The 16843-nt window shown below is 39.0% G+C and overlaps 1 protein-coding gene across 2 annotated transcripts in view; it reads left to right on the top strand.

Annotated features, from left to right (window-relative positions):
* The first annotated feature begins 2168 nt into the window (after nt 1-2168).
* Nucleotides 2169-16843, top strand: part of LOC150076265 (potassium voltage-gated channel protein Shal-like) — a 311258-nt gene continuing 296583 nt past the window's right edge. For both annotated transcript variants that reach the window (XM_090387923.1, XM_090387922.1), the window contains exon 1: nt 2169-4001. In XM_090387923.1, the coding sequence (XP_090244049.1) occupies nt 2887-4001 (1115 nt within the window). In that variant the 5' untranslated portion in view covers nt 2169-2886. The remainder of the gene's footprint in view (nt 4002-16843) is intronic.

Here is a 16843-nt window from a genome sequence, read left to right as displayed (position 1 = left end):
CATGTGTTCCGTTCCAAATAATCGTTCATATTTTGGGGGAACTCTTAGAAGTATTAATGAAAAATATTACAGTGAATTATGATTATTTTCTTAATTAGCGAAAAAATATTTTAAATAGTAAAGTTTAAATGTCGCGGAAACGTTTCTTTCTTGGTAAAGGATTATTTTCGAGAGGAAATGAAGGGGGCAGACAGTCAGAGAAGTCAACATTTTATCTTGTTAGCAATTACAAAGGTTTGTCCAACCCAACTGCATTGTGCAGATGCGTTGAGAGGTTTAAGTGGATAAGTTCCATTTGATGCCATCGGGGGTGGACGGTGGTTATAATCACGATATATATCCTCCTACACCAGGTGACAGCTGGGGTTCAAATCCCGTCAGTGACTCAAAGCATTTTAAGGGCCTTTTTTTCCTGGCTAAGTTAGTTGTTCTCAGAGAGAGAGAGAACTGGGTGGTTTTTTCTCCCGGAAACTCTGGGTTCTCTTTCAGGAAATAGCAAATTCGACAATAGAATACACAATTAGACACTGTAAACTGACGTCTCATAGCCTTAGTTTCTTTCACCCTCAACATACAAACCTAACCTTTGGTTCTGGTTGATTTTAAAGACATTTCCCAAGTAATGGAAGACTTGCAATATTGTATTACAAGGAATCGTCTTGTGAAATATTAAGATTGATAGTTCCAGTGAAGTACCTTTTGACAAAGGAGGAGTTTGAATACAGTGGACTTTGTACATGAAAAGATCATGGTTCCAGCGAAGGACATTGTATTATCTTATCATAAAGCCTTTAAAAAAAAAAACAAGTTTCAGTCGAATGAATTAAGACTTTTCTAAATTGCACAAATGAAGTCTGGAAGCTGGAGATTGGAGCTGCCCCACCCCACAGTTTCGGCGCCTTCTGATTATTATTACGATGATTTGTTCGAACCAACTCTCTCTCCACCCTTCCTTAAGTTTTCTTCCACACCGTGTACTAAATATGAAACCATTTACTCACGTGATTGATTTATTTATCATTTAATAACAAGCACATCATATTTGCATCGTAATTCAATAATCTTCCCTTTTGCTTCACACACAGCACGAAAAGCCATTTAAAGTTCTTTGCAAAAAAAAAAGTTTTTTTATTTTAGTAACAGTACATAATATTCTAGCATTCGACTAACACTCATTAACTTTCTTCATTTATAAATTAGTGTCCCGTTATTATATTAAAAGCGTCGTATATTAAATGGAGAGGTTTATTTTCTCATTTACTAATTTGCATATGAATCTCTGTCTCTGTGGTTTATTGGGATGTAAACAACGAATGAAGTTTCGTTTTGCGAAAATTGTTCTTAATGACAGCGCAGTTGCAGTTCCCTCAGAGGAGTCCAACTAAAATAGATGGCTTCGATTTTTTTTTTTTAATTACAGCTAAGAAGGGTTTCTTTAAGTAGGTTAACGCTACATCAACAAAACAAAACAAATTTTTAAGTAAACAATCAACTGAGAGAGAAAAACTTAATTATTACGAATCTTTATGAAAATAATTGTCATAGCTGTTTTAGGTTGCTAACGTATTTGCAGTTTCTGGAGGGAGGGAGTGAGGGGGGTTGCATTCAACCAAACATTTCAGGTATGAAACGCGTGCCATAAACATCTAGAAATGTTTATGGCACGCATTTTCTCCGTCCCCAACACGACATTTCAACTTAGGAAGGCCGGAATCCGCTTCATCTGCATAATACGTGGCGCCACACACCACCACTGATGATGACAAGTAGCCAATACACCAAACGAACATTTCACTTAGCATTGTGGGTTCGCGTAAAGGCCTTAAGAAACAACTGCGAGCGGTGTGGCACAGTCTGAAAGCCAATCGATACACCTTTTGCTCTGTGCAGGGCATTCCTCGGACTGTTTCTCATAAATCCTCAGGGTCTCGGAGATATCAGCCTCCAACACTGTACCCACACACTCTGGAGACGAGCTGAGGAGGGGGGGGGGGAGACGGCTGTGCGCGTGGAAATACGACACACCTTTATGCGAGAAGGGGCTTCGGTGTATCTCGTAGCTCGCCCTGTGCCGTAACATTTGGCGTGTAGACGAAGGAAGGGGGGTGGGTACGGGGACAAGGCGGAAGCTGGGGATGCTGCTTCGCTCAGAAGAGGTACTTTGACAAGAACGTGCCTGGTTGTGGCGTTAAGGTGATTTGTGGGCGCACGGGGCGGCCGCGAATGACGTCACTGTCTCTATGGTGACCGCCGGGATCCTGCGACCACCACCGTAGCGATATTCCTCAAATACGTGGCCTGTGGATGTTTCACCCCCGCGGTAATTCCGGCAGCATGGTGTTCCGGAGACTGTGGGATGGGTCCGGCTCTTCCTCACGGAGCAGAAGTCGATGCAAGGCCGGCTAGAGGTCACTGTAATCCATCTGACGCGGATTCGGAGCGAGAACGAAAACGAAACAGAAGCGCACTTAACCGTCACGCAACACATCTCCGGACAGTAGCGCGCGGCATGCGGATGGCGGGTGGCGTATCGCGGGCCTGCACACCAACCCTTTCGCAGTTAGGAGTGTGCGCACTCGAGTCGTCAGTGGACGCAAGGCGGCAAGCTAACATGGCGCTCGTGCGTACGTCTGCCGTCGCTGCTTTTCTCCCGTGGTGACATTCGTGTCTGCGTCTTTAGTTCGCACAATGTGGTTCAGAGAATGTTCTTCGTGGTTGCGGCTTCGTGAAGTAACTGGCTGTTCCCGACGAGAACGGCCCACATTCTGCTGCCGCCAGACCGTGAGGCACTGAGCGGTAGACCGCCTAGGCTTAACTTGTACCTTCTTTTGCCAGTGACGTTTCATCGCAGCGTCTTGACGGACCTCCGAACGGATTGCCCCGGAGATGGCTTCCGTGGCTGCCTGGTTGCCGTTTGCTCGGGCGGCTGCCATCGGATGGGTGCCCATCGCCAACAAACCCCTTCCAGCCCCACCTGTGACCAAGGAAAGGAGGAAAAGGGAGGACGAGAAATTCGTAATCAACGTGAGCGGAAGGAAGTTCGAGACCTGGAGAAATACGGTGGAGAAGTACCCCGACACTCTGTTGGGGTCGAACGAGAGGGAGTTCTTCTTCGACGAAGAAAGCAAGGAGTATTTCTTCGATCGTGACCCGGACATCTTTCGACATATCCTCAACTACTATCGCACGGGCAAGTTACACTACCCCAAACATGAGTGCCTCATGTCGTACGACGAGGAGTTGGCGTTCTTCGGCATAATCCCCGACGTTATCGGCGACTGCTGCTACGAGGATTACAGAGACAGGAAAAGGGAGAACGCAGAACGGATGCTGGACGATAGAATGTCGGACGCCAACGACAAGGACAACTTTGCTCAGGGTAACATTCGACAGAGGATGTGGAGGGCCTTCGAAAATCCACACACCAGCACGGCCGCTCTAGTGTTCTACTACGTCACGGGATTTTTCATCGCCGTGTCCGTGTTTGCGAACGTGGTGGAAACCATTCCTTGTGGCATGAGCGACTCCACGGGGGAAACGCTGTCTTGCGGGGAGAGCTACAAGGCGGCCTTCTTCTGTCTGGACACCGCTTGCGTCATGATCTTCACGGCCGAGTACCTGCTCCGGATGTACGCGGCCCCAAACCGCTGCAAGTACACACGAAGTGTCATGAGCATAATAGACGTGGTCGCAATCCTCCCTTACTACATTGGTCTTGGAATCAAGGACAACGACGATGTCTCTGGAGCATTTGTGACACTCCGGGTGTTCCGTGTGTTCCGTATCTTCAAATTCTCGCGACATTCTCAGGGTCTACGAATCCTGGGTTACACTCTGAAAAGTTGCGCTTCGGAGTTGGGATTCTTGGTGTTCTCTCTGGCAATGGCCATCATCATATTTGCCACCGTTATGTTCTACGCGGAGAAGAACAGTGAGGACACAACCTTTACTAGCATCCCCTCTGCCTTTTGGTATACAATCGTCACGATGACGACCCTAGGGTAAGTACCTTTTTCGTTTTCCCATTCATTCTCTCTCTTACACTCTTCTGGTTCCAATGAAACTCTTAGCAATAGGACACTGTCAACAAAACACTTTGCATAAATACTATCGGACGTGCATTAGATTTGTGTTGTACAACCAAATTGTTTAGTCTTTAGTTTTACAATCCTCTCTCTCCTCTAGAGGACACCCCTTTTTTTCATACCCAGTGTAGGGTTACCTCATGCCAAGGACTAAATATCGCTCACCATATCAAGATTAATGCACTTACCTGGGGGAGTTCTACTTTTATCTTTATAACTTTGCTATAGCGTGTTGGGCTTTCGTTAGAAAAGTCTGGAGAATAAAGCTCGGGGGAGGAAGGGGGGATAGTGGGACATTTTGGTTACGACAGCTCCAAATTATTATTTTCTTTTATTTTATTAAGTGGAAACTCTCAGTATTTGGAAATAAATTGTGATTTTCGTGCCCTAAACTGGAACAATTCCAACTTCTGCTATAAATAGAGAATTTTCTTGCTAAGTACAGACAATATAATAAATTATAAGTAGAATTTTAATGAATTATTTAATGATAAAAATGAATAGTTTAAATGAACAGTCACGGTTCAGTACTTTCTCTACCTATGAACAAAATTTAAAACATCCAATAAAGAAAAAGGTCCGAACTCAATGACAGCTAAAGGGGAGGTTTATATTTAAATTATTTCTTCTATTCTAACTGAGAGGAAAACGTAATCAGATGTTCCAGAAAATAATGGAAAGATTCAGAACTGAAGAGTTCAGTGTAAGTTTATTTAAAAAAAAAACGCTTTTGGCAAAGTGATCTCGTCTAAATACATTCTAAGGTACTAGATATAGCTAAGACTTAGGTTGCCTTGAAAGAACACCCCCGCTTCAATGTTTGGCAAGAAAACGTAGATTCTTAAAGTTCTACACTGATGTAAGAGAGTGGACACATTCATTACAAGTTTCATCAGTTTAGCGAGTTTCTTACGTGGTCGGGAAGAAAGCCAGCATTTCTGACACCGTCAATAGTTAGGGTAGAGACGACTGGCAAAGGGCAATGCCGACTAAATCACCCTCTGAATAAATGACAGAACATATCTGTGATATTTTTCCTGCTTTGTGATTCGCATATGGAAGTCAGTTACCCTATTTCTCCCTCCCTCAAGGTAACATACGTGTAAGGAGCTTTTGATAGATTTGCATAATCTCAGAGGATTCGCAAACCAATACCTGGCCTGCTACTATAATGTCCTCTATTTACGTCGTTTCTCTTAACGTTGTTTCTATATAAAGACACCAGTCAAGTTTTTTTAGTTTTCAACAATGGTTTAAATTCTTCACTATAGCGATAATATGAAAATTAAAATGCTAAGAATTATTTTTCTCTGCGCATTAAGACAGAGTTCATTTTTTGTTGCACTGCCATGCAGTGCCACCATACGGCGTAATCGTGCGCTAGTTGTCGCACGATTACTCCATATGGGGTAATGTCGGTTTATTATACTTGTAGAAGAGTAGAAATGGTGCCTAAATTGCAGAAAATCTTAGAAATAGGTCTGTATAATGGTCAGCAAGTACAGCGATATGCACATTGGCGAAAACGTCATGGAAGGTAAGTTGATGGCGATATTGGTAAAGCATTTAATTTACCTCCAACTATGAGACTTCGTGACACTTTCCCCATAGTTCTGGAACATTGTTTTACTTTTTTGCATACGATTTTATATTAAATATAGTGTTCATGGACAACTTACGAGTTTAAGGCTAATAACCACAAAATGAGAAATACTGGATGTCACTTGTGATTATACTATTCATTCCTCACGCGAAACACAGTCATACAATATGATAAAACTCGATATGGTGTTCTTTGGGGAAATTTCGAAATCTTCGTCATTCTGTGTTTATTAGACTTGTGCCCGTGATGGCAGAAAGCGTCAATAGTGCGCTCAATTCCTGCATACTTCCATTGTACAGGTGCCAGGGGAAAATGGGCCGTACTGTGTCATTAGGAGTGGTTTACCTTTTCCTTAGAATAAGCTATGGCAACGGTTCAAAAGGAAGAAGGCTGCGACGGATAATATTGTTCCATTGGAAATCGTTCAGTCCTTCGTCGCTTGAAACGATTTACTTTGTGGCAGCCCACCATAAATCACTTTATTCCGGAAGGTGTTCATTAAGGGAAAGGCAACAAGTTTTATGTCCCTCAGGACACACAACCGTCGTTATAAAATAAAAGTTGTTTCTTTTGAATTAATTAATAATCCTTTGTATATCGCGGAATGAATCAAAGAGCTTATTTTATATGCGCTCCTTATGATACTTGCATTTTGCCAGTCAGCAATAATATTCCAGTTCCTGAAGAGGATCGTGGAAAGGCCTCCATAGACTCGAAAGTGAGCTATTTTTCATCCCAGTAAACTTTTGTTGAAAAACACTGAATTTACAACCGATAAAGTTGAACTGATAAGGTTTCGCAATATGAGAAATGTCAAAAGGTGCACATAATTGAACTTTCAGTTAATTTAGAGCAATAAGTTTCTGGTGTTATTTGAGGTGTGTCCAAGAATGATTTTTGTGTGCGACTAGACTTACTACAAAAGCACCAAACATTTCACAGTGGGAAGCAAATTTGCACGAGTTCATTCTATCTTGCATTCAACTAAACAGTAATATACGTTTATATATTATTATAATTATCATTCGTTATCAGTTTCTTTTATTATTTAATAAAACTGACAGTTTTTAAATATAATAAATACTGTTAGAGGTGACTTCACCGAATTCCTGAAGCAGTATTGTGTTTATTCAAAATTTCCTGTATTAATCGTATACAGTACTTGAATAATATTTCTGATATCAATCAAAACTAGTGCCGACCGGGCTAGCCGAGTGGGTAAAGTATCTGCCCGGCAACCCAAAGGTCGCGGGTTCGAATCCCGCCTCGGGCTTGGATCAAAGTACTGCAAAAACTTTGGGAGGTGCAATATGGTCACAGAAGCCGATGCGCCAACAACTACCAAATCAATCAATCAAAACTAGTTCGGCATCATGGCAGATAAAGTTACATCACGTATTATAACAAATAATTCACGCGGAAAGTGAAGACAAGAAACAAGACATCCATTAAAGGAATAAAGTCTAAATTAAAGTAGATAATGTTTATTTTATTGAAGTTATTTGTGTGCTGCAGTGTATTTATATACACTGCTGGACAAAATTAACAGAAAACGTGGCGCAGCTTGCGATTAAGCGGGTCAAAATTTGATATGGAAGACCGTAGAATAACGATGAAATGAGGAGACAGCGAGAAACTTCAGACAGGTATAAAGGACATTTATAGGAGCTCTATAGGAATTACCAAAAAGGTCCCATTACAGAAGTCGATACAAGATGCTCGAAAATATGGTCACATGACATCAGTATGGCGTATGATCTCCTCAAACGGCTAAACAGGTCTGGCAGCAGTGAACCGTGCTCGACATATCGTTGTCTATACGATTCTGTGGCAACAGATCCCATTCTTCCACCAGTAGACCTTAGCTCACCGAGTAACCCAAGAGTTGGCTGTCGGCGTGCAGTGCGTCGCAGGATCTGTTCTCAGTACCTCTTTCAAAAAGATGAAAGGGGTGCGGCCGTTGATAATTAAACCTCCTCACACGAGAACACCACCTCCACCGTAAGTACCCCTTTCTCGGATGGTACCGCAATCCTCGTTGTCTCCAGATGGAATAACGTTTATAATCTGTTTGTAGGTTAAAACAGAACTGTACTCCATTTGTCAGGGCTTCAAGTCACATGTTCATGGCACCAGTTTCGACTAGCTCTGCGGTGGTTTGTTGTTAATGGGATTCATTTTCATTTCATTTTTTTTAATTTACATATATACAAACAGTTTTCTTATACAATCATCCAGTTCTGCTAGGAAACTCCTGATTAAAAACCATCTCCTAAATCTATACATATAACTGTTCAGTGCAGCGGTGGCACCTGGACAAAGTTCAACTCCTCCAGTAATCATCGTCTTGTTTAAAGATTGCTGTAGTTTGGCCAAATGTAAATTACTTGGTTTGTATACGTTGCCTTATCCGTGCAGCAGCAATGGGGTACCCATCCTGAACACGAAGAGGTGGGCCTGTATTAACTTAATTTGCATTTAATTTTACTTAAATAGATTTCTAGAAGGTGGTAGATAGATTTCTGTTGGATACTCGGAATTTGCATGCCGAAATGCCTATTATATCAAATATTCACCTTTGGCGACACTGTTCACAGTAAAATAATCATGAAAAACATTTTGTTTTCTTAATTTTTATCGATTAGTGTACATGTTTCATACTGAAACAAAGTCAACGAAGAAAGCAAAGAACATTACGGAAAATGTTTGCATATTTTTTTATGCCTACCTACAAAAACATTTTTTTATGAAAACCTCAAACATGAGGTATTAAAACCTAAAGTACTTAGGTTCTATATGAAGGGACTTGTTGACACTAGAATTACAGATGGCAATTCAGAAGAACAGTGACCATGGAAGTGCCTACAAAAAGGCATGCAACAGAAATTGAATATCAGCGAGACAGGGAGTGGAGAGACTTCGTAAGAGATGGTTCATTAAAAAACCTAACTGTCCTCTTTTGAATGGAAGCCTGAGAGAGAGGTTACTGGGACACCACTCCGGGTGTGAGGATAATATTCCATTGCAGGGAGGATTTGAGATTTATGCAGAGTAAGTAACTGCTTAGAAGAAAAGTACCGGCAAGAGCGAAAGAGAAAATTCAGTTTTTTAGATGCAGAAGAAGCAATATTTGTGATGTGCTTGTGCCAAAAGAGATTGGAAGTCAGGGTAGTCCCTAATAGAGATATGCGATCTTGTCTAGAAAGCTGTTTCAATTCTCCTTTGCTCATCAAGATGAGCAAAGGAGAATTGACACTTTTTTTCCGAGGCATAAGACAAGACTGAGTTTTAGAAGAATTGAAATTAACTGATGTTAAAATTAAAGTTATCTTTGCCAGACTGGAGAATTACCTCGCGATCATTTAGGGAATTGAGGGTGGATATTCGAGAAGTTGAAGTTGTCTGTGCAGGGCAAGGTTTCTCAAACTGTAAAGGTAAAATGAAGAAAGATGAAAGACACTGGCTCATTGTGAAATGGAATAAATGCTGTTCGAGACAATACGTTTATTGTTTAAGTTCCAAACACGTATTTAATGGCAACGATTATGAAAGAGTGTGGAATTTGCAACAGTTTCTCTGGACTACTGGAAAATAAAAGGCACGCGATCACTGACATAATTTTCTCTTTTTTACCTTTATCGGTAGAAATAAACGAATCAAGAGAATTGCATACAAGGATTAGAAGAGGTCTATAAAATATGGAACCCTTACTTCGTTTTCCAGTATAATTGTTTGTTGTCCATTAAGTACATCACAGCGACTTTGGTACCAAAATAAAAAAACAGTGACTCTGACATCAGAGCATTGGAGAAGAAATAAAATGTGATTTAAGAGAGAGCGAGAAAGAAATAGGCACAACGTAAATATATTAGCCATTTCTTTTGGCTAAGAAAATTTTTCATGGCAGTATTAGTCAAACAACCTAATTTCAGTGTCACTCGCCCACCCAGATGTTTGTGACTTTTTGTCACTATATTATTATTTTTTAAAGATGATATTAATCATAATATTCGAAAGAAAATGGCGGTTATTTTAATATTAGTATCATAATAGATAAATAATGTAAAGCACTTTACCCACCTGGCTAGCCCGGGCGGCTTTTTTTTGCATCTGTAGAAAAAGGAAAAAAAATCAATAGCACTCATACGTTATCCCGAAAAACGTGATCATCCCATATCGTTTTGAACTTTACCAAACTCTGCCCGACCGACCATTGTGGTTGGCAGTTTATTTCGGTGATCTACAACACTCTGCCGAAGGCTGGATCTCATGAAGTAAATTTAATGAAATGCAGCCTTCTGTTATTCCCAAAATTTGGTATTTTTGTTCCTTGGTTCCTCTTTCTCTCTTCAAGTGAAAAGTTCATCACTGGTAGAAGAGAGAAAGAGGAGCCTTATACCTTCATCGTTTTATTCCCTTCATAACTTTATATACCTCTATCAGGTCCCCTTTAAGTGTTTGGTTGCCAAGCTTTTTCAGTCGCACTTTCTAAACCGTTCCTAATATGAACATCGATTATTGGCATCCCTCGCCAATCTGATTACCCTTTCTAGAAACCCGCTCCTTCGTTCTTAGAGAGCATAGCCTCCAGAGATGAACACAATATTCTAAACAACGTCTCGCCATCATTGTATATAGAGGGGCAATAACATCCTTTTTCCTACTTGGGAGGGCTCCTATAGGTCATAATACCGCTTGCTTACACTGCTTGTGTTTATTTGTGTTTGACTGAACCATAATCCCCAATTCTTTTTCATTCAGGACCACTAACTCCATTCCCTCCACCTTACCACTAAATTCTGAATCTTAGTTCCTCAAAATCATACATAAATCATATATTTAGAAGCATTAAACTTACTTTCCGTTTTCAGACCGTTATAAGTGCAACCGATTTAAGACATTTTGAAACAAAATGGTCGGTTACCACTTTTTCTGACTTTAAATCATCAGTAAACTTTGACAACTTATCCTTCACGTCCCCCATCAATGTTATTAAAAAAGATGAGAAATAGAAGTAGCCCTAATACTGATCCTTGAGGAACTCCACATGTTGCATCGGTCCACCCTAAAAAACACCCATTTATGTCTGCTCTCTGTCTATCTTTTAGCCAGCCCTTGATCCAATGAAGGATCTTCCGGTAATCTCAATTTGCTGCAGTTTATATAAGTCTTTTGAAACAGATAATTATTTTGGTGCAACGTATAATAAAATGTGGAAAACAGAAGGGAAATTATATTGAGTACATAGTTTAATTATAGAGAAGGGCGGATTTTAATATAGTTATGGCACTGATGTCGGATTACCCTTCTATATTGTAGAGATTGTAAAGTTCCAGATTTTATCTCATAAAAGTAAAATTGCACTGGAACTTTACTTTTGAGGTACATCTTACAGTCACAAGAGATGTACTTCATTTACTTTAGATTTCTTCTGAAAAATACAAGTTAAGATAAGAAATGGAATTATATCGTAACTGTGGAAGCATTTGTGGAAACGGGATCCCCTCCCCCCTCAAAAAAAATAAATAAAAACTTCCTAAGGCTTCAGCGAGGCAGTGCGACTGCTCAAACCTTCTTGGCATTCCTGGAATCTTTCATGGGCAGATGACTTCGAGAGAACAGAGTCATCGCAGACGTTCAGACCTTACCTACTTGACTTATTTTTATGGGAGTTTTTAAGGATGCTGCAGTCAAATTGTAAAAGGTCGCAATTCCGCATCCAGTAAAATAACGACGGGCACATTACAGAGAATGATTTCTGACATGAAACAGGTGTACACTAACGTGAGGAACGCAATGGCATGATTTTCATCAGCTTCTGTAATGTACCCAAAGTGAAATAATATTATGCAAGTTTCTTACACGGGTTGCGTGTGTTTTTGAACATTCTTCGTAGATTGAAATCCCTTCAGGGAAAATTTGTGTTAGTCTAAAACCCCATTAAAATTAGTTTATACAGATATAAATATTTTTGGAAACTAGAAAGGGCAAATTAATCAGTATTCTTCACAGATGAGTCGAAACAGTCTTTAAACTGGTTCTGGAAAGCGCTCTCTGATTTCTGTGAGGTCAAGAAAAAAGGAGACCGCCATCGTAGAGAGAAAAGGGAAAATATAATGGAGTCTTATAACAATACTCTTCACCAGAGATTTGATAGAATTCCATCGAGTACATATTTCAGATTTTATGATTGTAATCTTAATTTTTGGACGCCAGTATACATTATTATAATACAATCGATTACCGGCACTGCAGAGTACAAAAAACATTAACATTCAACAGACTTAAACAAATACAACCCTCTTCATGTTTCTCTAGTGTATGTGTTTCTCTGGATTTACTGGTTTTCTATTTTTGCAGCTTCGACTATTATTGGATTGTCACAGTTTGGCACGAAATCCATTAGTTACTATGTTGTATTACCTACTTCATTTCTGTCTTATATTGTTTTACGTTCTTGATATCGAATGACTTGGTTTTCTTTCGTTTTTGGTTCTAGATGGTCTGTTGCTATTGCTGTATTTTCTACACCTTTTAGGACTTCGAGTCGAAGTTTTAATTTGGGGAATGAATAAAAATCATAACCACAATCTCATATTTCCTTTCACTGTGGGAAATATGAGAATTCGGGAGTGAAGAGAAGTGTATCTCTGCAGTGGAATGTTAGAGGCAAAATGATAAGTGGCTTATCCATTCAGCCTTCAATATCAGAGGTACGTTGACGTGAGGAATCTGTCTGATGGAAAGAATTGAGCGGAGCAGTGACCGACATAGAACCTTTAAGATGTCACACATCTAAAGTTATCTCTGATACGTAATACACTCTCCTGGGTAAGAAAAATATGCCCAGTCAACACCTGGACTATCACTTTGCAGGTTTTAGTGACAACAGAATTTTTGCGACTGACAAATGGCTTTTTGCACACTTAATCTTCTACGCAGACCTTCTGTTGCCTTGCTGTAGACAGTTCGGTGGAACTGCAGCCATGCAAGGGGTTGTACTATGCTTGCATTCTTTTCCGAGAATATCGGAGATTCTGCGATGTTATCTCGGCCCTTCATCTAGCTGGCACCTAGTGGAAGATGATAAAACACTTATCAGCCTTTCGCAGCTCTACACATACTTAGAATTCTTGGAGAAAATGGGAGCGCAACACACGCGCACTCTTTTCTAGAGCCTCTAAACTTCAGCTGTTAAAATCTCTTGTTCGATCGCCTGTCAAGGGCTCCTTTATTATCCGTTGTATACTCCAATTATTATCTAGAAACACTTTGTTCGTGGATATAATACTAATGATTTATTTCGCTAATATATATAGCAAGTCTTTATATTTTTTACTAATTATTATTCATTACTTGGCTGTTATATAGCAATACTTTTTTTCAACTTGACTATTCACTCGGAAGGGATGTCATTTTAAAGCAAATATTTAATTTGAATAAGATGAACTTTGTCTGCTGTTCAACTTAGACTTTGTTAGTTCTTTCTGTGTCTTTTGCCTCGAACTGAGAACATGGAATAAGATAAAAGGAAACTGTATCTCTTTCACTGCTTATCATGAAATATATGAAATATACATTCATGTGAAAAAGTTGAATTTTCCACTATTTAAAAGAAAGTTTACCATATATACATTTTAATGTGGTCTTTTAGGAAATGTGTAAAAGTTCGGAACGTGCAGAGGGACCAACCAAATGTCGAGGACTCCAGATTCTTCAATATTACCGAAACTGTAACTTCAAGACTGTGGAAACAATTCCAGAAGTCAGAAATATGTAATCGTAGGAAAGGTGATGGCCTCAGGAGATGACTAGTATCTGGCCTTAACAGCCAAACGCAACCGAAAGATATCAGCACATCAACATGCATTCTGACACTTCATCGGTGTACCATATCAAGGTATAAATTGTCTGGAAGGTATCAGGGGGGGGACACGATGGTTAGAAAACCTGAGTTACGTTCTTCTGATCCTGTATATAAAACGAGAGTTAGTTTGTATGGAAAACAGAAATTGGAATATCGAACAATGAAGTTAAATTTGATCTCTGATGAATCAAGATTCATCTTGATTATTGATTCTTTTGCAATATCAGCCCTTCAACATAGAGGTGGGGAGGTATTACCATTATTGGCCAGTTAAGGCCACGCCCTTCATGTCTTCGAGGAAAGAACCTTGACTGCTCGAAGATATAAAGATGAAATCTTGGAGTCCTATGTGTAATTGGTTCTCAGATCATCAGTGACAGATTTGTGGGCAGAATATATCGCCGTCTGCCACTGGTTTGGAGAGGTGTAGGTTCGATAGATTCAGCCCATACAACATACAAATCGGCCCATGGACAACACGTTCCCCTAAATATATAATACATATTGACCAGTAGGAGCGGCATGTCACGATCGCATGGGATTAATATTGTCTCAAAATCCTGCTATCTCCAGCTAACAAGATGAATATCAGTCGTATTATTGGTTTTACTTACTTTTTATCGTTGATAACACCCTCCCCAGCATGGCTTAGTTGCTTGATGCATTTCTGGAAAGTGAAGATATCCAGAGAATGTAGTGGCGTGCCAGATTCCCTGATCCGGATTCTAATGAACATACCTGGGATGCTTTGGGGAAGCAAATCGTAAGTCCCTAGTCTTCTGTTCCTCAACCTTAAATTAGTTGAAATCTTCCCTTAAATAAGAATAGGATTTATTAACTACAGATCCTCAGAATAATCTTGATGGAAACACGAGGGCTTGGTGTGACAATTGTGTAGCGGTGGGGAGGGTCACTTCCTCTAATCATCCTTGCCCTACCTTTTATTCAAGATATGAAACATATCATTTGCATGAGTTAATGATTTTATTTCATAACATGTGCGTTCAATGTACTTTTGGGAGAATTTTATGAAATATTCATTTAGAGATTCTGCACAATTTTATTTAAATCTCGGTAGATGGTGATGAGATATTTCTCACAGAAATAACTTACTTTTTCTTTTGAGTATATTTAAATATTGCAACCGTTGGAACCTAAATCTACCACTATCGTAATAAATGTAGTAAGGAAGTAATAGTATAATTGGTTTGATGCTTATTAGTGGTTTGGATAAGTCTGTATTCAAATCCATTGAGATCCTGAACAGTTGTCGTGGATTCTTCAACTCCAGCACAATATGTAAATCTATTTATGAACATATACATATATGTACTTGTAATGCCTGTTAAAGACTATATTAGCGCACTGACCAACTAATAGATGGTCTCAGTGCGCTAAAAATTCAGATGTACGTTCCTTTATCACAGAGACGTACATCTGAATTTTTTAAGGCCAAAAACAACTGAATCACCAGGTTTTCCATGAAATAATCTTCACTGTTGTAGAATGGACAACACGAAGAATTCTAGTAGGCCAGTGCTCTTTTATGAAATACTTCATTTAGCTGGCTGGTGGCAGATCCTTGTAAATTACTTGAGATGCAGTTTTATGGGAAACATTGATTATTGTTATTCTTTAAAGTTGAATTTTCATTCGGACAGTGTGCAGTAATAGTTTTATATGTGGGTTTATCTTATTAAAAGGTGTTATTAATAGTAAAACGAAATAATTGGAGAAAAAAAACAAAGCAAATACCTCGCTCTTTTCTTTTCAGGTCCATTCTAGCAATCCTATTAATGTAGTGCAAGTAAATCTACGGACTTTATATTAAGACTAAAGTGGCCCTAAATAAGGAATTTGAAGCCATCAGATGCATTGCATTCTCGTTGGATATCTGCTGTAAGATGAGGACCAAGAAGGACTTGAACAAATCAAGTGAAAAGTTTTAATGTTGAAAAACACTATCTTATATTTTATGTATAATACTGAAGGTGAATTTACTACAGTGAAGATATATGTACAGTAGCGGAAAAGAAATATATTCCCCTACTGGTAAGCGCATATACACCAACAATCTTCATCGATTTTTACACGCTTCCAGAATGGTGAGATAGGAGCATAAATATGGCTGAGGAATTCTTCTCTATCATTTTTACCTGAGCAGAGTAATATTTTCATATTAATTCGTAAGGGCAACAATAACATCTGTGGAAATATGGACCAAAACCTTCATTATAACCATTTTAAGCGAGGTGCGCAGAATTTTTCCATGGTTCTGTAATCTTAAAAGAATGAATATTGTGTTTTGAATAAAATATTTTAATCTAAGAACTATTTAAACGTAGAAAAGTGATACCTGAAATATTTCTACTAATATGAAACGTAATTTTAATGCAAATTCATGTGGTAGGGATTATTATGAAAACATTTGTAAATTTCTAATGACTTGATTGCTGAAAGGCATGGTTTTGGTGAAGCAGAATCGTAAGAATGATTTAAAGAGAAATTTCTAATTTCTACATTAATTAGTATAATTGAATATATCAAAACTAAATTTGAATTCCTTTGATTTAAAACCAGAGACAGTTTAATTGAAGTCTTTCCATATTAAAAACCATTCCTTCTGAATCTGATATGTACTTTTATAGTACAATATTCTCCGACAAAGTTACTACAGAACTTTTTCGTATTACTTTCTGTCGCCTTTCCTTTTTTTCAATTAAAGTACCTCGCTACTTGTGTAAATAGGCCTTAACAGGTCTATGTACAACGTAGCTCTTTTAACTTGGTCAGCTTTATAAAAGTCGCTCTGCTAAACACACTGAAAGTACCTAGCCGGCAATATAAATGGTATATTCGTAAACTGGATATGTTTATAGTCTTCTCGCAGTGATAATTTCTCATGACATTGCAACATTACCTCATAAACCTTAAACTCAAAATTTAGGATAATTCTTTGGAGTATCTAAGATAATCCAAGCGAGATTAATAATTTTTCCATCAGTTGGTTTGTATGCAAATACTTAGATAGGGACCCAAACAATCGTCTTCCAAGGATCTTTTCAGGAAATGACTTCAGAAGAAATGATAGGCCTAGAAAATGATTTTTATGCAGCATTAGGCTAATTTCTGTTTCATTTAGGGCTAAAGTCCAAGCATTCCCAAGGTATGGTACTTTGGCTTTCCCCGATTGTGGTGATTGTCTGTGATATCCTCCATCAACGCCTGTCTTCTTCCAGTAACATGTGCCATGAAGATACTAGTAGAACTTACTAACTCGTAGGAATC

This window comes from Mastigoproctus giganteus, chromosome 13 (genome assembly GCF_048544385.1).
Source record: "Mastigoproctus giganteus isolate SK-2022 chromosome 13, ASM4854438v1, whole genome shotgun sequence".
Lineage (NCBI taxonomy): Eukaryota > Metazoa > Arthropoda > Arachnida > Uropygi > Thelyphonidae > Mastigoproctus > Mastigoproctus giganteus.
The sequence above is the reverse complement of the archived record's forward strand: the minus strand, read 5'-3'. Positions and strand labels throughout refer to the sequence as shown.